General features: G+C 39.0%; 1 protein-coding gene across 4 annotated transcripts; it reads left to right on the top strand.

Annotated features, from left to right (window-relative positions):
* Positions 1-1,124: 1,124 nt before the first annotated feature.
* LOC106644505 (prominin-like protein) lies at positions 1,125-24,616 on the top strand. Of its 4 annotated transcripts, XM_014360033.2 has the most exons (16): positions 1,125-1,792; positions 13,582-13,969; positions 14,050-14,285; positions 14,359-14,480; positions 14,645-14,668; positions 15,228-15,529; positions 15,600-15,839; positions 15,914-16,129; positions 16,230-16,785; positions 16,856-17,014; positions 17,082-17,203; positions 17,874-17,924; positions 18,490-18,669; positions 19,539-19,634; positions 21,193-21,306; positions 21,378-24,616. In XM_014360033.2, exons 1-16 carry the CDS (start codon positions 1,495-1,497, stop codon positions 21,388-21,390), a joined length of 3,117 nt encoding a protein of 1,038 aa, XP_014215519.2. In that variant the 5' UTR covers positions 1,125-1,494; the 3' UTR covers positions 21,391-24,616. The 4 variants fall into 4 exon arrangements, with proteins under 4 accessions (XP_014215519.2, XP_089451257.1, XP_089451256.1 ...); XM_089595131.1 differs by lacking the exon at positions 19,539-19,634; XM_089595130.1 differs by lacking the exon at positions 17,874-17,924.
* Positions 24,617-24,669: the final 53 nt, after the last annotated feature.

Consider the following 24,669-nt stretch of genomic DNA (forward strand, 5'->3'; position numbering starts at 1 on the left):
AATTAGTACACATGTCGTATTTTATATTCGAAGGGGTTTTGTTGGTGTACGAAAAAGTATGAAATTGTGAGTACTATTTTAATTGTGATTCCAGGTAATGCATATACTTTGTACTTTATGTAATAATATGTTACCAAAAGTTTTTTTTTCTTTCTTTCTAATTAAATCTTTTTCCACTCACAGATGGACTATAGGGTCTTTTTATCGTTACAAAATCATTAATTAATATCTAGTAAAATAGATACATAAATAGATACGTGAAATTTTTTCATTGCAGGGGTGGATTAACCACACTTACAAATATTTACTCATGAGAAGACAAGTTGGAAATTTTTATGGTAAATGTTCGGGAATAACGTTATTATCAAAAATAATTTGTTCGTAAAAAAATGCATTTTACACGCTTGTAACCAAAAGTGTACAAATTACTTACTCATGTTTTTCAAAAATTTCAACAAAAGACGAATCACTGTAAATAATATCACTCAGTTGTTTTTAAATGATAACATTAACTGCTGTTATGGCGCATTTCATTTTTACCAACAATCGAGAATTGCCGGATTGTCATTATCTGCAACTACCAGCTGAGTCTTTTAAAAGCTATGTATATATATACACAATTATAGGTTCACCGCTAATTATGTAAAATGTATAAATTTGCATTAACAATGAACGACCAAGTAAAGTCAAGATTCAAATCCTACTCGTATCTTATGAGGTAAAATAGAATCATACGAATTCTGTGTACAGCAATAATTAAAAATATTAAAACAACAAAGTATTGTAACTTAAAATCCTTGCCCTACGAAAGAAACTTATTTGATAGTACAGGGTAGTCAGAGGATTTTCAAAAATAACATGTTTAAAAGTTATGCCAAATTATCAAACACTACATGCAAAATGATTATCTAGTCAAGATAAGATAACGAATGCCCATTGCAATGCCTACAAGCAACGAACATCAAAAAAGATAATAGCCAGAATCGACATCTTGTATCTCATCTATAGGACATATTGTATGCATCCTATATATACACAAGCTTAGCTGTAACCAAGATACGAAGAAACCAAGCCATCGGTCGGTCGCTATGTAGGGGGTCACCACACGGCGTCGTGTAGTCGTGTTCTATCTCCGTCTTTCGCGTTTCGTTGTGTGCATGAAGTTGCGTTGCCAACGAGAGCATCAGTGGTGGTGGTTTGGATACTCTGGATGGTCCAGTCGCTGGCGGGCAGCGTCCCAGACGACAACAACAACAATCGCCACCCCCTGACCCTCTCGTCGCGCATCGAAAGTGCGTCCTCCCCCGCTTTATTTCAGTCATAGTTGTCGTCTCGCGCGGGGGTGGAACAACCTATTGTTACTCTTGGTGGTGGTGTGTAAATGTGCGTTAACGTTAATAAAAGAGAAGAAAAAAAATAGTACGACATAAGTAGACTGGCAGACAAAAGAAAGGGCAGGAGGAGGAGGAGGATATAGCAGCAACAACAGCGAGGATGTGCGGCGGGCGGTGCAGCAGCAGCAGCAGCTGGGCCATGGCTGTGCCGCTGGTGCTGGTGGCGATCCTCGGGCTCCTGGTGGCCGAGGCGACGACGACCGAGCTCGGGCAACGTCAGCTGGAGCGCAGGCTCAACGAGACTATCGGTGCCCAGCCGATCAACTACACCGTGGTAAACAACACCGGTGTTGCGTATCGCTCCAACACCAAGTACCATCACAAGGGCATGAAACAGCTCTACAACATCACCAACATGTTCATCGACTTTGTCCAGGACAAGCAGGCCTACCCGGAAGGTGAGTCCTTTTTTTTTTTTTACTCTTGGGTGCCACCAGGACGCACAAGGAATTATATAGCGGGACTCGATGATATATATATACCTACAGCCTTCGTTTTCAGAAAGATAAAAGTCGAGAGAGAGAGAGAGAGAGCGAGAAAGGATTAGAGAAAAATATAGGAAGCTGTGCGTGTGCGTGAGGGAGAGAGGATCTCTTTTTCGAGGTCGTCTGCACCTTCACTTTATATTTTTCTTTTCTTCTCATTCGCCCGACTTGTGTCTGCGTCCCCATATTTCATACAAGTATATTACCTATCTATGTATACAATTCGTTGCTAGTTGCTATTTTACACACTGTGCAGCTTCTGATATGCTCTTCTCTCGTTGTCTCCCCATATATACACAGTCCACGTAAATATAAATAGCGACATCCTGTGTAATATATGGCACATACCTAAGAATAACAAGCAGCAGCAGCATGTAAAATTGTATATACTGATTTTTCCATTCATAGTAAAAAAATCAATTCATCACTTGTAGTATAATATAAGGGATGCAGAGAGGAGAGAAGATTTAAAAGGGATGACGTTGTTGACAGAAGCTCTATATGTGAGTGCATAATTATGTAGGCAAGATCTCTGGTGTATACAAGTGTGCCAATCGACCGAGTGGTGCCGAATGCGGTCAGTCAGACGAACCCCCCAAGTGCATTGCACTTTTGCTTACTTACTTACCTGGGTGTACACGTTTCCGCTCTCCTCTCTCTCTACCTTCTTTCACACCTCTTTTCTTCTTTATTTATTTATTCTTCAACTTTTTAGTATAGTTTATTCGCACCACGCCGTGCCTACTTTTTTGTTTTTTATCCCTGCGAGAACTATTTTTACGTACAATGCACCTGTAACATGCGAGTATATATTATATATAGTCGCCTTTGTTTGGAGTCGCGATCATATGGATTGCGTGCTATATGGAGTGGCCGTATCGTGAGTGTGTGTATACCTATGTGCGTAAGGTGCTTCCACCGTTATACACCTCTGCCATCCCTGTATGTAAGGTTCGTACTATTTTTTCCTCGTTGGGAGGGAAATGAAAATCACAGTAAGTATACCTATACACAAGCCCGGCTTGGCCTGCGTAACGCAACTCGATCGCAAGTGTTTCTATTGTTTTGTTTCAATTTATCATCTCATATTTTGAAAGTCTAAAATAAATACGCGCGATAACGTAATCTCAACTTCCTGATGCTTCGTCACATCAATACCGTGTGGATACCAATGTCGCGTATCGGACTCCTCTTTATCCCTCTGTCTATTATTATGGGGTATTCCTATTGCTATAGAAACCGATAGAAACAGAGAAAAGACTGCACATTTTTATACCTTACCTCGAAGCGGCGAAAAATCGTGTGTGCTCGCATAAATTATTGCACTTTTGTTTTGCATGGATTGCGCAACAATTGATTTTGGAGCTCTCTTGCCGCTATGTGTGTTGCGACCCATGCCATATAACAAAAAAAGAAAACGGGAGCACGCTTTGTCCTCCCTTGCATCACCAACACCATCCAGCTGTTCATCACCCCTTCGTTGACATTGTATGCCTGTATATTAAGGTACCTTCATTCCTTGCTCTCTCTCTCTTCGCATCTCTTATTCTCGGGCTATTTAATCTTATTGGCACTGCCCTCCGATTCTTTGATCACAAAAGTCTTCCTTTCGTTGCTTTTTTAAAAAATAAAAGCCACACTCGCGTAATAGGTATACATAGCAAGCACCTGCAGCTAAGCACCGAACAACAGGTAAACACGAGACATCTTGGTTCTGGTGCTCTTTCATTCATCGGAAAAAAAAAGGAAAAAGTTTCTTTTTGTTTTGCTTGCGCGCGCTCGCGAGTCAGCGAGTTCTTTCGCAAACAAAACGCATGTGCATTCGCGACCGTAAAGGACGATGAGAGTAGGTATATTATACTTACGACGCGTTTCAAGTTCACGAAACTCATATAATGGGATATCTCGCTTTTGTTCGGGGGGGGGGGGCACAACAATGCAAGGAATAATATCATAACGAGGCGGAATAGCATATTTTTACGATGCACGATGAGGCTTCCACTTGCAGCCATTGGCTTTGCCTCCGGTAACTATTGTATTATTTTTAATCGCACCGTGTGTATCGGTACTTATATATTATGTAGATCTCTCTACGAATGGGTTGGAAAAATAAACTACACGACGCGCGTCGTGTGCAAAAACAGAAAATAACCCCAGTCGGCACGCGCGCTTTTAAATGATTTACAAAAATATATATATGTAAGTATCCATGGTATTGATGGATGCACTGAACAGAAGAGAAAAAATTTCTCATGGAATCGAGAAAAAATATATCAATACCGGAAATGGTGCCCTTGAAGCGAGGTGATGTATTTTCTCATGTCATATATAAATATTGAGAAGAGATTGTTTGCTTGAAACTATTTGAGTAAATATTAAATATTTTCTCTTGATTCCAAGAACATTTTTTTTTTTTTTTTTTTTTTTTTTTTTTTTTTTCAGTGTGTTGGTGGTGGAGAGACGCGCTCTTCGAGACGTTTGAATTTTCTTCTCCTCTGATGTATAAAATATGAGTCACAGATTGTAGCACCTAGATAAGCTTCTCTTACCCCAAGTCGTGGTATAAATTTATTTATTCAGTCACGCGCAAATGATGTTTTTTGTGTGTATATCGCTCTGGGGCGTATATAAATATACGTACTTTCGATCAGTCGCCGCGTGAGTGCCGTCGAATTGATTTGGTCTTAATACTACGTACTTAACCGTCTAATTGCGAAACGACCGACACGTGACCTTCGCACTTCCTCCGAACGCGTGAGCTTACTCTCTTTGCTACAATTGCTACACGTTCGACCATACACGACCATACACGCACGTACAACGCCATAAAACTACTTCCGCTGTGGTCGCCATAACCCTGTAGTATGTACCGAAAACCCAAGTATATAAAAAAAAAAACCACAGCGTTGCGTCAATATACAGAAGGTGGAGAGAAAATTCAAACCGCTTATGGGATAATTATTTTATGAATTAAATAACACCCGTGCTGTACAATACGTAGACGTGTGTGTGTACATATTATTATACATAAATGTACGGGTGGTGGTGCATATATTATGTATATGGAAATGCTAGAAGAAGAAAGAAAAAAAAAAAAGGAAGAGAGAGAGGAGCTAGGTCAACTTTTTCGGGAACAAGTGCTCCGCGGCGAGGAGGAGGAGGGCCAAAAAAAGGGCTCAGGCGAGCTGCCAACGGGAACGGGGGCTCATTATGGGAGCAGCCAAAGACGTGACGCAGCTGCGGACTCATCCTCCTCTTCTTCCGAGGAAAGTTGAGCTGATGCGGATTCCAAGACACTTTGTCCTAAAAGTCACGTGCTTTTAATTCCGACCCCCCTCCACCTCCAAGTGTACAGATCGCGCGCAATCAAACGCCCACCGTATAAATATATACAAACGAGTGTGCGTCAAGGTGCTTTACGTCACATACCTTATACTTGTACTTACGAGCCGCGACAATTTTGTAGCGGCGTAAGTACCAATATAATCAATGTGTACACCCACCTACATGCCACACATGTCGTATATAAACGACGCCACAAGATGCCAAGAAATTATTTTTTATTGGGATTGCTGCGTGGAATTATTACTCATACAGATGTTATAACCGATGTATTGAGTATTGAATGAAACGTTGATCGCTCGGTTGTTCGGCGAAAAGGCACGAATTCATTCACAGGCGTGATGGTGGTGTTGCTGCATCAGGGGGGGGGGGCAATACACGAACGAGAGCATTTAAACGACAGCTGCAGCTTGGAGGAGCGACGTTGCATGCACGTAATGACAATATGCGGTACATGTATGTATGTATATGAGCGGACGCACATGTGTGCATGGGTGCTCTGTGTTTTTGTGTATTTATAATGTATACATGGGTGTACCCCCCACGCGCGCGGCGGCTATATTTATAATTTGTGGCAAGTGTTTCAGCCTCAAGCGACGCAACGAACCACTATTAGCGCAGCTTTTCCGTATCCTATTTTTCTTTGAACAACTTTTATTTATTCATTTGGTTTTAGAGAGAAATTCGAGTATTTTGTTTTGTTTTTTTTTTCTTCTTTTTTTTTACCGTCACTACACCATTGTCCATTGTTTCGCCTATTCTCGCGCCCGCGTCTGCCCGACGTCTGGAGCAACTCGATTGTTTCATGGATGGTACAATGCACCCAAGTATAAACTATAGCGTGCGATGATAACGCTATACTTACGCAGAAGAAGAAAAAGAGTGTCCTGTTCACGGTTCGCCGAAGGCCACCTCTTTTTTTTCACTTGCTATTGTTCCTCCTCTCCTTAATATATTATGTATATATATGGACAACGGCTCCGAATAGTCGTGCCGCTAAAACCCACCTAGTATAGGTACACAAGGTAGCGTGCAGGTATACGAGAGCACCCTTGCAAAACGAACTCTTATTGTATTGTCAATCGGAGGGAACAACGTATTTTTAGCGTCGATACGCGGAACACGGGACATCTTTTATGCGTTTATATGTGTATAATATAATTATGTGTGTCCAACTAAACGAGCGAAATCAACGACACGGGCACAAAGAACTGCGAAAAATGTAGATATGTATATCAGAATATATCCTATGAGTGTGGTGTGTTCCTTCGAAGAAAAAGGGAAGAAAAAAAGGAGTTATAAGTATGCAGCAGTCTTTGGAATAAAACCTGTTTCCTTGTACGTACTTAGCTTTCCTCTCGTGCGCATCATCATCATCATCATCGCTATATGGTACGCCGGACAGGCACGGCTACATCCTGAGCCGAGCACGAGAGAGAGATAGAGCCCTTGGAAAAAAAAAAAAAAAAATGCATGTGCACACCATATTTTATATATACCTACTAACTGCAGTCAGCGTGTAAGAAGAAAAAAAAGGGGAGGAGAGGTGTATATATACAAGGCCCAAGCTGCAGCACACGTGTTCACGCCACATCCTCTTCGCCAAACACACACGTTGTAGGTTGTACCTACATGTATTACAAAACAAATGTGTGTGAGTCAGTCGAGAGAGATAAGTAAAAGGAGGAGGAAAAAAGAAAAGCAACGCCATAAGATATCGGGAGAAAGGGAAGGGAAAAAAAAGTGGCGACCTGACTACTAGTGCTAGGTTTTAGGTACATCTACACCACCATCTTGCTCTGGGGAAAACAAAAAAGTCGTCATCAGCCGGGACCCTCCCTGCAACAGCGGCTGCACGTATTATACATTAACGAACGGCACCTCGTAATAATATAATATATACCTAATAAAAATAATGGCCTCTATTTTGCACACGCGTTATAGAGTTACATAGGGTACCCACACCAATATCACTTTGTCTATAAATATGATGGCTTGTACACGTGAAAATTTTTCATGCCTCAAGTACTTACCTGCTTACTGCGGTTATTAATTTGTAGGTATGTATATAAGTACAGCACCTATCGTTTTTTTTTTTTTTTTCTTAACTTTTTTTTTTTTTGTTTCGCGTCTATATACCGGTACAATGGAATAACGGGTTCCAATTTCCAATACCGCGTCAAATTGAGCAAACAGCCTACTCATGGTACAGGTACACACATATATTTATACAGCGAGAAATTTCACGTTTTCCCGGTGAGTCATTGCACGCGTGCTCGTTTCTCCTTGTCGTTTTTCATCATGCTTATAATATATATATTTGTACATATGCAGACGATGACTCTATCGTGTAATGCGTACAAATAATACAGCTTAAGGGGTCAAAGCTCGACATATACGTACATGTGTATGCATGCATAATTACCCAAATGTGCATTGTATATTATATATATATCGATAAATTACCAATTGGTTACCATTCCTCGTTTGTTTTTTAAATAAAAGAGCACACACACACACACACACTGGACCTCGGCCGTCCGCAATTTCAAGAGAGCCGCTCTCATCCGCGCGGGAGATAACTTCGAAAGCCAACGCTAAACACTGCTCCCCTCTCCCTTCCCCCGCGAAAGGTCATCCGCTACTTTCTAACTATTAGCGATACCTGACGCGCGGCCTTTCCGCACCGTGTACGTGCCTACGTATATCGGTTCGCGATCGGCAGCATCACACGCACATACATACATACCTTTTGGGTACCTGTAACGTGAACAAAAACCTGGCTCAACAACACCATCACCGACAACAATTGGGCACAACGTACGCGCGCTCGTAAACTTTCCAGGTAAAGAAATCGCGCCTACGAGCTACTTCTCTTCTCTATTTTTTTTTTTTTTTTTTTTTTTTTGTCACCCTCGCACTGCACGCCCGTACACACACGCAGCAGGGAGACAACAAAGTGAAGCGTGACCTGCTTTTCGAATCTCTATATAGGTGTGCATCCTTTTTAGCTCCGTGTACTTATTGTTTTTTTTTTTTTTTTTGCTTTTTGGAGTTGCCGTCTATAAGCAGTATATTCTCTGTCTCTCTCTCGGCGCTTTTTATATACTGATCCCCCTCGACACGATGCGCCCCACGAACTACTAACAGGTTCCCCGTATTAATTTTTTACCTGTTAAACAAAAGACTAAGGGGTTGAAGCGAAAAAAAAAAAAAAAAAAAAAAAAAAACAAAGACCCTGATGATGATGTTCGCTGATTCACTTCCGGACTCGCGTGCGGGCAAAGTTGCTTGTAGTATGTAATATTTCATGATGCAGGCGGTATTACCTACAGGCTATAATATACCTATGTAGCCGATGTAGCATACATATATATAAATGTATACACGCGTGCGAATACGTCTCTGATTTTGCGATAGCGCACACGCACGCGCTTTTTCCCCTGTTTTTACATATACGTATAGGGGGTGCCCTTCATACTGCACCGTTACTATCGCGATACTCGGCTGCACCCTTTTTTTCCCCCTTTCATGCGAATATTATCACGTGTGGATTTTTTAAAAATTGACGATCCTGTTTTTTTTCTCCAATTACCCAATAGGAAAGGAACAAAAATGTTTCCCCTCTGTGAATTACATGCACCGAGAACAAACAATAGTACGGAATTATAGACTACCAATAAGTATATATAAGTATATATGTGGTCTGCATCCCGGAATCTTGTTTTCATCATCCATCACTTTCTCTCTCCCTCTCGCTTTAAATCCATTCTTTCAGCATCCACACATAAGATATATGTGCTAGCACACTCGGTCCCGTTTTATTCATTTTCTGGCTGGCAAAGTCTTTTTTCGCCCACGCTTTTACCCTAATTTCCTATCCGAGTTTTCTCCCCTTCGCTGCTGTTCCTTCGACTGAGCACAACACAGTTTTCCTCCTCCTCCTCCCCTACGTTTCTAACGAGGTGTGGTGCACCCCCTATAAGTGTATAATGTATACAACACAACAGGCGAGGCACTTGCTTGTTTACCCCGTATTCGCTATGCGACAAACTCTCTTTTCGTCGGCGCGTCTCTTTTTCCATCGAAATCTCCAACGAGAGAGAGCCCTCGCGAATATACAGCATCCCTGGTATTAAGATATATATATATATAGGTGTACACCTCTGCAACGAAACATCACACGGAGAGATACTTAATCGTCTGCACCAGCAGCGCGTTTCCCAAGACGTTTATTACTTTTAACTGTTCCCCCCTCCCCCCCCATCCGAATACGAAATAAAAACAACTTCAACAACGAAATCCTGCGAGAAATATATATATATATATATACATACCTATACGTGTATATTAGCGCGCTCCAGTGTGGCGTGTTAACATATAGGTATATATTTCTTCTTCTTCTTTTTTTTTTTTTTTTTTTTTTTTAATTATAAGCCCCCAAATGCTTTAAGTAAATGAAGAAAAAGAAGCGATTCTTTTTAACAAACATAGTATATATAAATAATATAATACGTGTACCTCCATATACTCGATTATATAGATCTTGTGTACATAAAATTCATTATTATTATCACGCGCGCTATATCATATCAGCGCGTTATCTAGTAAGTATCCGGTTGTTGGTCGGGGTAACCATCACCATCGCCAGTCCTTCCTCTATATTTTCCTCTCTCTCGACCCTGCACACACACATCGAAGAAGCGGCTCATATTTATATATATATACTTTCACATGGCGTATGATTATATCTTCCCTCCCTCGATTAGCTATACAGTATATATACATATATAGATATCTCGCTCCGTGTAATAGGAGTAATGATACACAGTATATTTATTATACATGCACGTGATGCAACACGATGCAGCAGCTCCGATTCTGTTTATTAGAGAGAAAAGATAGGGGGGGGGGCGATGGTGATTATGATGTTTGCAAATGAATGGATTTTTTTATCCATGATAAGGGACGAAGAAGGAGGCGGGGGGATATTTGGAAAATGTTTCGACGAACCTTGTGTCGTCGCCGTCCGGCCGTTGGTGTGGGTGTCGGATAACGTTCACGTTGTATATACCTGTATATATTATAACAAATAAAGGAAACGAAAATTCTGCGAGATGTATATGAGATGTTGTTGATACAAAGACGACCCTGAGAGGGGGTGGAAAAAATTTTTGTAAAATTATATAACTGTTTGCGTACAAACACGAGGTTTGGTATTATCTTGAGGATTATTTTTATCGCGCCTCAACGGAGAAGAGGAGGAAAAAAAAACAAACAAACAAACAAACGAGATAACAACGAATTTTTGATATACGTATAGAGAGAGTTATTGTTACGAAAAAATTGTATGTACACATACATCTGGGACGTGAACACGATGTTTTTTTTTTTTTTTTTAATTTATTAAGCCGTTAAGACCGAAGTCCAATAGGCCAAAAGATACAAGATTCATACAATATACAAAATTATTAATTTAATTTACAAATACTTGCAATGTCAATATTTAGCAAAGTGCTACTCAACTGATGTAAACACGATGTATTGAAAAATAGCAAAAGTGTCACCTCCGGTGTGCGTTGTATTACGGAAAAAAAGCAACTGTGGACACACTTTTTTTTTTTTTTTTACCTGCAGGGATTTATTAATCCATTAATATACGTTGCCCTCCGCAACGATGTCATTGCTGGGAATATATGACGTGTAAATTGTATAAAACAAGTGCCTCCGAAATCGAAATTGACGCTCACCGGCAACTTAGACACGACACTATAGATATTAGCATTGTTCTTATACACCTTGCCAACAACATGCATTACACGCGCTTCAACGAACCGCAAACTCGGCAAATCGAAACCCAATCGGTCATTTACGCAACTCTGGGCGACAAACCATATGACAGATAAAAAAAAAAAAATAAAAAATAGTACGCATACGTGTGTGTATCTTACCGTGGTGGTACCGTGAACCGTATGGTGAGTGGAATTTTTTACATGTACCCGCGCAAAGAGCAAGTAAATAGAGATATAAATATATATAAGTATATAGCGGCATTGACTTTGGGATCGCTCGCTGACGCGGATATCCCTTACCAAGTGCTGCTCGCTAATATTTATAATATTATGTATACTATAAAATTAATAACTCTCGGCCTTGTGTTTTTTACTGGTTGTAAATATACACCTATGAGATTGTATATAGGTGCACACGTAAGACAACTATACGCGAAAAGTCAACGCACCAAAAGAGCACTTTGTTAATGAAACAGACAAACAAAATCATAGAGTATATACATGAGTTTTGTGTGTGTATATACATTATACATAATATATACGGATAGGGACAATTGGACGCGCGAGCGTGGGTCGTACAGTTTCCCTTTGTGTGTATACCTACACGCGCGAGATACAATATAGAACAGAGAGAGAGAGAACTCAATTGCCCTTATCTGCTCCCGTCACGTCCGACGCCCCCGTTTTTCAATCTTCAAACGTTATTCTCTCCGGTGTATAGGTATATGAGTTTCGCTCTCCCGTCCGTTCTTCCGTTCGTCGGTTTTTGCGCACCTGTACCTGTACACAACGTTTGGCTCGAGAGGATTTCAGAAGCAAGAAAAAAAAAAAAAAAAACAACCATCGTTCCTCCTCTCGCGCTCGTGTATACTTGATGGGTAACGGTATATACAAACTTTTGCCTCCCTAGACCCGCACAACCACTTACAAAGCATACATATATATATCCAGAACATGGACTCGGCGAAAAACACAGGCGCGCGGTCTTGCGCATATACCCATATACATTGTATCAGCGTGCCTATAACGTATACAATCTAGTATACTTAGTTATAGTTACATCAGACGTAAGTAAAACGTAATGGGTGTAAAATTTCGCGGGCGAGCCTTTATTTCTTTTTCGGCAGAGAGATGTGACGTAAAAAGACTCGCTGTAATTGCTTGGAGGAGGAGCCGTCCCTCTTTATCTCTGACACAATTATGAAACAGGGGATCTTTGTGTTTTTTCGTTCGTGAATTAACTATTGCGAGCAAAATATATTTTTCTCGAGGCTGCTCCCCATTGGGACGTGTATATACATGTAGGTATCACTGCGATTTGTTTTAATCACCGCGCAAGTGGACTCTCCTCTTTGATCGCTCTATACCATCCACTTGGTGCGTATTTCTATGGAGCACGTGTCATATCGTACAATATTGTATGTGACGAGTAATATGTATATCGGTGGACATGGCGATGATGATTTTCAGAGATCGGGGTCACTCGGATTTTGCATTATCCCCCTCTTTACACTGTTGGCGAGACTTTGACAAACGAGTATATAGAGTATAGTATATACTTATAAAAAAAAAACCCCTCAGCGATCGAATAGAGATACAATCTTTGATTTGATTAAGCATCGGCTTAAAACCTCTGCCTTTCGTTTCTGGAGCAACTCGCGATTACCGCTAGTGCGTGCCTACGGGGCAGGGGCAGGGGAACTGTATAAAAACAAAACCAGGGTTATTTGTATAAGACATACATATATGTATTACTCGTATCAAGTGTACACCGTTTACCGTATATTTACAACATATAGATATGGAGTATTTGGTGACGAAAAAAAAAAAAAAAAAAAACAAGATCTTTGGTGCCGCTATTTTCTCTCTCTCCCTGGCTGTGATGTGCATGGATATATATAGGGTTTCATGGGACGTTGGGCTGTTGCTTTTTTGCGTCACGTTTTCATTCGCTCGCGACAATTCGCCGCTCAATTGAAAGAAACGGCCGAGGGGCAAGAAGCACCGCTTGCGCGCGTGTATTTTTCTCGTTTTTGCTTTGCTTGTTTCTCCCCTTTTTTTTCTACAATGGAAACGGGCGCGGTTCTAATTTTACATACCTCCTCCCAATGCGGAGAAAACGCGAGGATCCTCTTTGGGAAGCTATACGTACACAACACCTCCATCCTCCAAAGGTATCGTACGCAGAGGGAAGTGAAAAAATGGGTTAATCCCGGTCAACTATTTTAAATACGTCTAAGCTGTAGAAGTTTTTTTTTTTTCATTACAATTCTGGCTTCATAAGGGACGATTTTGTGACCCGATATCGTTACGTTACATAATATACACGCTCGTGCGTACATATATAAATAATGGCACCATTACAGTCAAGAACATGTTTTATCTATTCTGTACAAAACAAGATGATATTTTTAGCACACTAACAAAATATTTTCTCAAAGCAAGAGATTATAGTTACTCGGAACCGAGGATTCTAGGATTCCAAGATGTATTTTTAAGTTTTTGCAGTTTATAATTATATAGTCTTAATATTAAAAAGCATGAAAAACATCACACGATAATTTTCAGGTATGATCCGGCTGGACGCGGAAAAGGCGCCAAAGTTCGCGGACCCGAGGACGGAGTGGCGCATCATCCTGACGCACTACGGCGGCATAACTGGCCTCGCCCTGGCCGGTGTCCTGCTCGCGGCCGTGCTCCCGTGCGTCGGTTTGTTCTTCTGCTGCTGCCGGTGCGTCGGCCGGTGCGGCGCCCGTAGCGAGCCCTTCGACAAGAAACACGACCACTGCCGCAAGATATTCTTCAGCAGCTTGCTCATCGGCGCCTCCACCTGCATACTCTTCGGGGTCGTTTGCGCCTTCGTCACCAACGAGTACATGCAGGACGGCACCAGGGAACTACCCGAGTCGGCAAACGTCAGTCTACAGGATGTCAAGCTCTACCTGAGGACCACCAGGTCAGCCCCCCCCCTTTTTTTTTTCTTCCTCGTCTCTCACCCAAGTAATAACGATAGAATATATATCGTGTTGCTCGTAGGGGCGAAATCGACACACTGCTGAAGGACAACTACCACGAGCTGGAGCTCGCCCTCAACAACATCCTGCAGGCGAGCGGTAAAATAGTGACGGAGCAGCTAGCTGAGTATTCCAACGCCGTGTCGCTTATGAACTTGGACGTCATAGTCTCGGGGCTCGGGAGCATAAGCAAGGACCTCAAGTCCATCAACGAGATCACCAGGAATCTCAGGAACAATGCCTCGCGACTCGATATCTGTGAGTACTCCGTCATGTACGATCGAGTTGTTTTATTGCAATCCAATTTTGACTGATTGCCAACGATGCATAGTTGTCCGGAGGGTCAAAGGTAGTTTGCTCAAGACGCTCAACACTTGCGTTACCCCGGAGTGCAAGGACGCCGTGCAAAAGTACAAAATTAATCAGATGAAGGTGGAGGCCGAGTTTGACAAGGTAGGAAACCAAAAAAAGAACTTTTTTTTTTAACCATTCCCAACCCAAAATCATCTAGACTATGTCACAACATTGTGTACATTATACTAATTTCATCGTCATACATGGAGTAACATTTTTGTCTTATTTTTTTTTGTTTTTTCTATTTTTTCTTTTCAACGCAGTACTTGGACCGATACTTTCCCAAGGTACATATATATATATAGGTCGTATACACTTGTTAACTCTCAGGTATCCTTTCGTATGAGCTCGATATATGTATATCGCTAATCTGTGCCAACTTGCTGCCATATTTTTTTTTGCGAGATTTTTTTGTTCATTACAGATGTGCTGAAGCATCTATTAATCAAGGCTGTTTATATTATATTGCTAATGATCGATGCAATTTGATATTTTTTTTTCCGTTAGAGTAATTCATTTACAACATATGTTAAACAAATATATGTGATACATGTTCATAATCATATCTTGTAAATTTATTTTCGTTTCATGCTTGCTAACAAAAAAAAAAAAAGCTTGAATCTGTAAGTTATCAGCTGTAAGCATGTATATTAGTACGATATAATTTTATTCGTCGTTAGTTCTGTTGTAATTTTATATTATTTTACTAGTAGCTAGTAGAGCTGCCCAAAAGAATAAAAATCATGCGCATGAAGTACCTTGTGACTTTTGTAAATACCCATTGCTCGATGTTTGCAAAGAGAAAAAGAAACAAAAGATCACAATTGTGCAATGATTCTCCCGCAGCTTCCCGACCAAGATGTCACCAAGGCATTGAACAACATCTCCCAATTGCTGAACGACAGTATCGTCGAGGAAGTGCGCCGAGGCCGGCAACAATTTATGAGCATCCAGCGTGAAATCCAGCAATCGGTCAATCACACGATACCCGACGTCAGTGCCAGTATCAAGAAAGCCGGCGAATCCTTCGCCGAAGTCGCTGATAAGGTTGCCCAGATGATCGAGCGCATCAATCAGGACATCGACCGCAACTACGTGCCCAAGCTCAATTACGTCAAGAATCACATTAACCAGTATTCGCCTTACAGGTACATGTATACGTACAGTGTGCGATCTATGGTGTACAAAGTTTTATTAACGCGGGTGATATGATTACAGGTTCCAGATGCTGCTCAGTCGATCGACCCTGAGCGAATTTTTCACCCCGAAGAACCTGGAGACTGCGCTAAGTGAGCTCATTTACGGCAGATACTACCTCGGCCTCGCCATCTCGTGTATCCTCCTCACCATTCTCACCTGTTTGGTGTTTGGTTTGCTGTGCGGAATTTGTGGCAAGAGGCCCGATGGATATGGCGAGGACTGCTGTGACAAGGGCACTGGTGCCTGCTTTCTCATGATGTAAGCGTCTTGCAATAAAAAAAAAATAAAAAAAATTGATGCTAAGTCATAATGATTACGTTTGAACGTTTCAGAGCTGTGTGGCTGATATTTTTGGTGACGAGTGTGCTTATGATAATAACCGTGGCGCACATGATCACTGGCGTACTGAGCGAGCGAGCGATTTGCGAGCCGCTGAAGAATCCCAACGACAATAGGATGTTTGAGCTCGTCAATGATCTAGTCGAGGTCAAGCGCCTCCTCTATCCCAAGAATGACCACGCCGACATCAACATAAGCCACATACTCAAGTGAGATATATTTTTTTTTTTTTTTTTTTTTTTTTTGTTCATCGCAAAACTTATTTCACACCGATAGTGGCATTAAACGAGAGTATGGTTTTTATTGCAGCTCTTGCCATAAAAACGAGACCATCTACAAGGTACTAAAGCTCCAGTATATTATTGATGTCGACACGCTCCGTAGCTACACCGACCGCTACGATATCAACAAAACGATCCAGAAACTTGAGGAGAAGATTAGTCTCTCCGGAACTTACGAGATTATTAGTAAAGAGGCAAAAATGAAGCTCAACGCTCTAGCCGATAGTGGACTCAGCGACATCAGTTTCGATCAGTATACCGAGCATCTTAAAGAGAACATCACGAACATTAATCTCCAACAGTTGGCAGAGAAACTGAGAGATCTGGCGTCAAAGTTACCGAGGAGCCACAACGACATCAAGGAGGAGCTTTTAAAGAACGCCTACGACTTGGAGGGTTACCACAGGGATATCGTTATCCCCATGGCGAATTTGAGCCACCAGTTGAGCGAGACCGCCATGGAATTGCAGGAACACATCAAGTTCAATCATTCGTCAATGGCCGATGCTATTTACAAGCTTATCAAGGAGGTGGATAAAGCTCAGGACTTTATCACCAAGGAGGGACCTAAATACGTTAAAATGGTGGGTACTTGTGTTACATCATTATTTAACGAGGTGCTGTGTTTAAAATTAATTTGATTTTTTTGTATAGCTTGCCGCCGAATTTGGCAAGGCTTTCATCCACCAGGTCAACGGCTACCTGAATTATGTGATAAATAGTACCCTAACCCGAGTCGGTAAATGCGGTCCGATATCGAATGCGTACAATGCGACCATTGTAGCTGGCTGCAACAAAATCCTTGATCCTTTCGTAAGTGTGCTATACGGATTATCTGCAATAATTTAACAACTTTAAACACAATATTTTTCGTTTGCAGAATGGATTTTGGGTGAGCGTTGGTTGGTGCTTGGTTCTGTTTATTCCCACGATAATTCTGTGCGTTAAATTGAGCGCTCTCTATCAAAAATCTGATCCCTATCCTGGGCCGTTAGTCAATCCGTAAGTATTAAAAAAATTTGTAACTAATTATTCACGTAACAATAAATTTTTCCTACGACTGGAAGATTTTTAATTCTAAAGTAATGAATTCTAATGACGTAACTTTGGAAAATTTTATTCTCATTTGCTCTGTGAAAATTTTGAGAAAACAATACGAGGTAGTTTACTAACATTACGTAAAGTATCGTTAAAAATAAGTTACGTAAAAAACAGCTGCTTCCAAAGCACGAAATCTAACAGTTGTACATCTGTGCTTTTAAATATTAGTGTTTCCCGCATTGATTTTTGAAACATTTTCGAGTCATCCATTCAATTTTTTGTGAATGTAATCGTATACTTCTAAAGCACTTACTATTGAAGTCTAAATTTTTTTGCTATAACTTATACTTATTTAAAACGCCTATGTGGGCTCCAATAAAATATATGGCAAAAAATTTATTCTCTGCCGCAGTAAGAGCCATCATGCCATTTCACATCAGTTGAAGTTTAACGAATTCAATATTAATGTTTTTACGTTGCCACATTCAAAATGAATTCTTGGCTAAAGATATTTTGTACTTTTCACATAGAAGTTTCAACTATAGCAGATAGGTTTATCAGTAAAAAAAAAAAAAAAAATCTGGAATGGTTCTTGAGATTTATTAAATCACATTAAAACGCTCCATTCCAGCGAATATTTGTATGACGCGTATGCGGACAGGGATAACGTGCCCCTCGCTCAGTAAGTACTCAACGTCAAACCACCGCAAAAGAAAACAAAAGGAATCATAGCGCTAGCATGCCATTCGACAAAAAAAAACAACAACTCAAGCATGCAAAAAATTATTATGTTTCATTTTTTTTGCGCTTCATTGTTCGCTACACTGGCAGATTATCTGAATTTTTTTTTATCAAGTTCACGCTCATTTCACGATTTGTGTGTTGGTTTGTTTTGTCTCATTCACACTCACTGTATAAACAAATCACGTTACGGGTTACGGATGAATGGATAATCAACGGAGCTGCTTTGAAATCCACACCACCCACTTATGTTGCGCTTCACTTCTTTTTTTTTTTGTTTTTCAAATTAGGATTAGTGGACCATTTTTATAACCCGCACACGAACCCACATACACTTATTTGTTTTATTAAAAAATATAAATATAGCTCTCAACGAATTTTCGCCGCACGAAGATGTATTACACGCACCGATCTGACGACTAACTTGAAAAAAAAAACAAAAAAAAAAAAAACCTCGCGACGATCGAAATAATCGATTAATGTTACCAATTTCAATTATTTTGTAGCATTGAAAAAAAATACGCCGTACACGGCAGACACCACGGACACCACGGACACCCTGGTGGTGGCTATCCTGAGAGCTACGACGGCCCGGCGGTCGGTTACACCGACAGGGAGCGAATAACCGACGGGCACCAGTGCAGCTCCCATCACCCTGACACGCGCTACTCGGATATAGCGCCCAAGTAAGTTAAATCCTGACACGATACTATCTCACTATCTGTCGATGGCTTTCCTAATTTCTTATGCGCCTATACGTGATTATCTATTGTGTGCCTATACTAGGCTAAAGGTGTTATTGTCGCTTATGTGATACATTATACAATATACATATGTAACGGTGTTAAAGAGCCGCCGCTGTGGAAGCGTGAATTTTCGTTTTTTTCCTCTTTTCTTTGGTGTCATTGGTTTTTTCGTTGTTTTCTTTTTCTTTTGCTCAATGCTATTAATCTTTATCTGTGATGACTGTCTCATTTTGCCGACCAAACACGTGTTTAAATTAATGTTTTTAACATCAGGATCTAGATTAATTACGAGGATTTTTTTTATTTGTGTTATTAAATTTCGCATATTATTGATGAAACTCTCTTTTATACTGTCATTGTTGTTTCTTTTCAGAAAAAAGTTTGCGAAAAATAATAAAGTAGCTCATTTACCGTCTTACGAATCGAGTATTAGTAAGTAAAAACAACAAATGGAAAAAAAAAAAAAAAAAAAAAAAAACCAATTGTGTACTTGTAAAAAGTGTACAGACACTTTCACTGCAAACGTGTTTTGTTGTGTTACTAGAACTACTTAACTCCACTTTAACGAAACGAAACGGCTGTTTAACGGTAAATTACATGCGCTCCTCTCTTTAAGGAGAAAAAAAGAGAGTCGCGCTAAATTACCGCGTAAGAGGGGCGTTTAACTGAACTTTTCCCCTCCTATCCTCGTATTCCAACATGAAAACTCCGTTGTTTTTTTTTTAAATTTTGTTTTATTTTTATTTAACTAAGTTTTTTGATGAACAAAAAAATGGTTTTCTTGTCTCTTTTGAATTTTTGCTTTGCAGTTCGAGACAGCTGGCGCGCAATAAAGCGCTACCTAATACTACCGCTAAGCAAAATAAAACCACTAAAGTATTTAGCGTAGAGCTCGGTAAATCACAGTAAGTCTTAACGCACTTGACGTTTAAAAACATCCCCCCGCCCCCACCAAATGCTCAACACATGCCAAACATGCCGCTTATTCTTATTCCGTTCATTTTTCATTTGTCACATATATATAATATATTATTATGTACATGTACAGCACTCGTTTGATTTGTCACGCTTTTGTACTATAATGCCTAATTATCACTTCCATGCCTTATTTCGTCCAATTACATTACATTTGTTTCATTTTTATTTATTTATTTATTTATTTTTTTCTACATTCTGGTAGTCACCAGGGTTCCCACTCATCGTCAATACTTTTACTATCATTCAACTTATTGTACTCATTGAATGGATTCTCGAATTTTATTTTTCGTCATAAACATTATTTTTTGTTTTTTTCATAAAGCTCATGAAGCTCACTATTTATTTAAATTGATGTGGCAAAAAAAAAATGAATAAATCAGAGATTCAATTGGTGTATATACTTAAAAAACAAAGATTAACTAATTCAACGTTTATAACGAAAAAAACCATTATTCCTCCATACAAGTACATAAAAAACGTCATGATAAAAACACTGAATACTTATACACCGGAACAATCAAGAAAAAAAAAAAAAAAAAAAAAAAAAAAAAAAAAAAAAAAAAACAATTCGCAGTTATTTTACACTGGTCACATGGTATTTTTCCCGGTTATTTACAGGTGAGTGGGAACCTCGCGGGGAGGCTACTCCTCGCGACGCTCGCGGCGCCTACACACGTAAGTCGCCCATAAGGACATCTCTCAAGAGATTCCGTTTAATAAAAAAATTTGTTTTGACGTAAAAAAAAAAAAAAAGTAAAAAATTGTTAATATGTTACACACATTTTTCTTAATGTTATCCCTTTTTTTTTGTCGTATTGTGTTCTCGTCTCGTATGTATGTTTTAAATTACACTACAAAAATTCACAAACTTGAGACACAACACACATAATTACACACGTCAATCACGACATCGCCTACATAAATAGAATCTATCTCATCTATACGCATATATGCCTGATTACCGATTAGCCTCACTATACTATGCAATGCATATTATAATAATTATATTATATTCTATCATATCGTTGCTACAAACTAAAGCTTTGAATAGTAAGTAATTAACTATTAGGCTTTCTCTCTCTCTCTCTCTCTCTCTCTCTCTCGTAATAAGCATGACTATAACAATAGTGTATCATCAGTAATGTCGTAAGAGTAAAGTAAAAGATGAATCATAATCGAGTGAACGAATAAAAATCGGTCCAAAAATTCATCAATCACACTTGTACTACTATAAAGCATATTATACACATTGTATCAAAAGTGCATTATTTGATTTAGTACGTCCTGTCGAACTGATTGTATTTTTTTCTTCCACACTTTGTTACATCTTATCATCAGTTAAAAAAATTTTAAAAAAGAATTTTTTTTTTCACTATGAAACAATCAACTGTGATCGTCCATTGACGGGGTTTTATGTAAAACTGAATAGCTGATTGTTTCCGAAATTTCCGGTTTGCTAGTACATACCATGGCGTTTCTTTGTAGGAACTGGGACTTTCCAAACGGGGGTCCTCCGAGGTACCAGCCGACAACCGCAGTGGCACCTCCATTGAGCACCGAGTACGAGCGACCTCCGCCCTACTACTACCCTGGACCCGGGTAAGCATCATCCTGTTTAGTCTTAATTTTTTTTTTTTCACATTTTATACATGATTTTTTTTTTCATCCAGGGACAGAAATTAGAACATGAGTGCCGTGGCATGTACAAAAACGGCGCTGAGCACGGCGGCGCTGCAGAGTCTGACGCGCAGCTACCGCAGGACCAAGAAGAGCAAGCGGGACTACGTCTGAACAGCACGTCCCAACTCCCTTCCTTCTTGTCTCTCACAAGCACACTCCATCTCTCCGTAACGAAAGAAACGTACGACATGCCACGGGTGTTTTTTCCATATTTCCTCACTTCCCCGACTTTATATTATTGTTTTTTTTTTTTTTTTTTTTTTTTTCGTCGGCTTAGTATATACGTACACTCGGTTGGACTTGCTCAAAGCTATGGCAAGACCGAATCGAGAACTTTTTTTGATTCTCTGTTCGTTGGGGCTCTCGAGACTCTAGTCTTGTGATTTGTTGTTCACACACGACAGTGAGCTACGATGTTGTGGCTATATTGACCCACGGGGTCGTGAAATTCGGGGTAGAACTCGTTTGAACGGCCGTTTCCAGGACCGCCTCTCGTGTGATTTGACCCCCTCGAGTGTGTCCATGTGATCGGAATTGTCACCGACTAGACTACAGTTATCGCTTTTCTGAGGTTTGTGGATCTGTTTTGTTTTACGTTTGTTTCTTAGGTAACTCAAAGTTGAATAAGCTTTTTTCTAGCGAGGTATAATGACAAAAAAAAAAAATCATCAAATGAAATCACTGTTCGACGATTAGTAGTGGTTTTTCTCTCTTCTTTGATAATCGCCGAGCAGTGAAGAATCTCAATTTCCCGATGCCTTGTTCCTTTAACTTGACTGTTACGTGTTTTTTGGATAAATGCAATGATTTTCTGTCACTTTTTTTATACCTACTATATTTGTAATCATATGTAAAAAAGAAAAAAAAAGTAACAGAAGAAATTACGAATACTGCCAATCAAAAGACAATTGCATTTTTGTGCAATTTTTCAACAATGTCCGATAAAAGTAGGATTATTGTTGCTCTTATTTAATTATGCCTTTAATATTTTTACTATCGTAATTAATGATAATTTAGTGATGTTAGTAATTTTTCGCGAGTTTGAACGGGGTGCAATGTTCGGGACACGCTTCTTTTTTCCGCTGAGACTTTTTACCACAGCGACTATTTTATCATCTAGCCATTTTTTTCCCACTTTAACTTTGATCAATCAACAAACAAATTCATTATGCCATACATCAATTGCCAATTTCTTTACAAATAAAAACATAAATTTTACGAAAACTATTGATTTCAAGCGTTGATAATTGTATTTAATCTCACTCGTTTATTACATAAAACTTAGTCCATAAATAATAAAGTAATATTAAGAAATGTCATAAATTTTTTCTCATAGAATTATAAAATTAAAAAATTAATAAAATAACGGTTCAACAACAGCAGTGTATGAATTATCGACGTTTGAAATGAAAAAAGCGCCACTGTAAAAATAATAAAGGGCTTATGCTGAAAAGCTTTCGATTGTTATCCCCCAAAGTAAGTGTGAAATCCCGGGAAGAATATGACGTGTTCTAAAAGGAAGGGGCAGTGTCTGTGAAAGCGCTTTATGACTCCGTGCTGTGGAAATGACGATAAGGAGACGACGACGCGATTGAAAAAAAAAGAAAAAAAAGAAAAGAAAAAAAAATAAAAGCAGTAAAAAACTGAAGTCTGATAAGAGCTAAAGTAGATTAAATGAGTTTAGAAAAAAAAGTTCTATAAATACTCTGTGCATACGGTTCTCTCTAGTTTTATATCGTCATTGTTAGTGTATACAATTACCGTTAAACAAAAATAATGTGTATAACAAACTCTCCCTTCTTCGATGTCTGACGAATCTTTCGAGTGTAATAATAGTGATGTTAATTAAATGTTTGTGTACATCAATCGTCCGTCGACTGATTGACAGGTCAACTGTGACTGCCTGTTTTTGAAAAAAAAAACTTTTTTAAATTTGAACTGTAATCGTATTTTTTTTTTATAAGACGGTAATGTTTTATCCCGCCCATGCTGCCACGTTTTTTTAAAAATAAAAGTAAAATCGGTTAGGTATATTCACGATAAACATGACTAATAAATTTTTAAGCAATAAGTTCGAAAAAAAATTTTGATACAACGGCTAATCCAATCCTTATTGACTGTTTTTTCGAAGTAACATGTATTAATAATTGACTGAACCTTGGAGCATGACAGCACATCGCCAAAAGAAGCTGTTTTATTTAGTTGTATGTATTATAAAAACATAAACTTAAAATAAATAAACGCAAAAGCGTAGCACAAAAATTAGCAAAGACATTGTGAATTAATAATAAATTTAAAGACGAGTAAGAGTTAGGTGAAATGATTAAGCAAACTTATTTGATTAGAAAAAGGTTGTTTATGAATATTCCACTACGTTATAATTGCATTTAAACAAAGAAAATCGAGGAAAAGCAAATAGTGTATTGATATTTCAATTGACGCGATTGTAAATGTATGCCTGCGCACGTAAGACAAAGTTGAAGAAGCGAAAGTTGACTTTACTTTTTTCCTGGAAGCATTAAACCAGGTGTACGAATAGAGACGACAGGAGGGTAATATGGATGATGCGAATGAGATTATGAAATATATTGTATTATAAATGGAGAACAATGCGTTTCTATAGGATAATTAGGAACAAAGATAATAAAAAAAAATCGTAAAGTGTTCGCCTAACCGCAACGTTATACAGATGTGTCGTGGACTTAGCGGACACTTTACCGTCTATTCTAATAACACGAAATAATTCTCTCAAACTTTTTTGTTAAAGTATGCGGACCTTCTCATCTTAAAAATCTGCAACTTTAAATAGATCTAAAAAAAAAAAACTATGAAGTTACAATTTCAATGTTTCGTCGGGTAAAATCACGTTTCGCTAATTTATTTTCTGTCAAACTTTGTGTAGACATTTTACCATATTAATATTAATGATGTAACATCATTACTATTGTAATTTTTTTGTTTTGTTTTGCTTATTCATATATTGTCAAGGAAGCAAGCCATTCCAACAAATATGCGTTCATTCAAAGTATAGATCTGTTTCCTCCAAAGAAAGCCAATAGAATGTGCGGAGTATTCGCTAACGAGACAAACACACGCCATTACGAATGGTTTTTTTTTCCGTCGATTTGATTTGTTAAGAGTTAAGTGATTATTGCGAAAGATCGTGATTACGTTTATTAGTAATAATACAGTTATAGTTATTATTTTGTCATCGAAAATAAATGTATCATCGCAGTTCAAATATATATGTATATATACGTATATATATCTATTTTATAATGA

The sequence above is a fragment of the Copidosoma floridanum genome, unplaced genomic scaffold, assembly GCF_036245765.1.
Source record: "Copidosoma floridanum isolate Cflo_tuat_1 unplaced genomic scaffold, Cflo_Japanese_pri ptg000025l, whole genome shotgun sequence".
NCBI lineage: Eukaryota > Metazoa > Arthropoda > Insecta > Hymenoptera > Encyrtidae > Copidosoma > Copidosoma floridanum.

Coding starts and splice junctions, on each gene's coding strand:
- LOC106644505 (XM_014360033.2), top strand. CDS start 1,495: ATGTGCGGCGGGCGGTGCAGCAGCAGCAGCAGCTGGGCCATGGCTGTG. Junction 14,286..14,358: donor TGCCTCGCGACTCGATATCT/GTGAGTACTCCG, acceptor AACGATGCATAG/TTGTCCGGAGGGTCAAAGGT. Junction 15,840..15,913: donor GGTGCCTGCTTTCTCATGAT/GTAAGCGTCTTG, acceptor TGAACGTTTCAG/AGCTGTGTGGCTGATATTTT.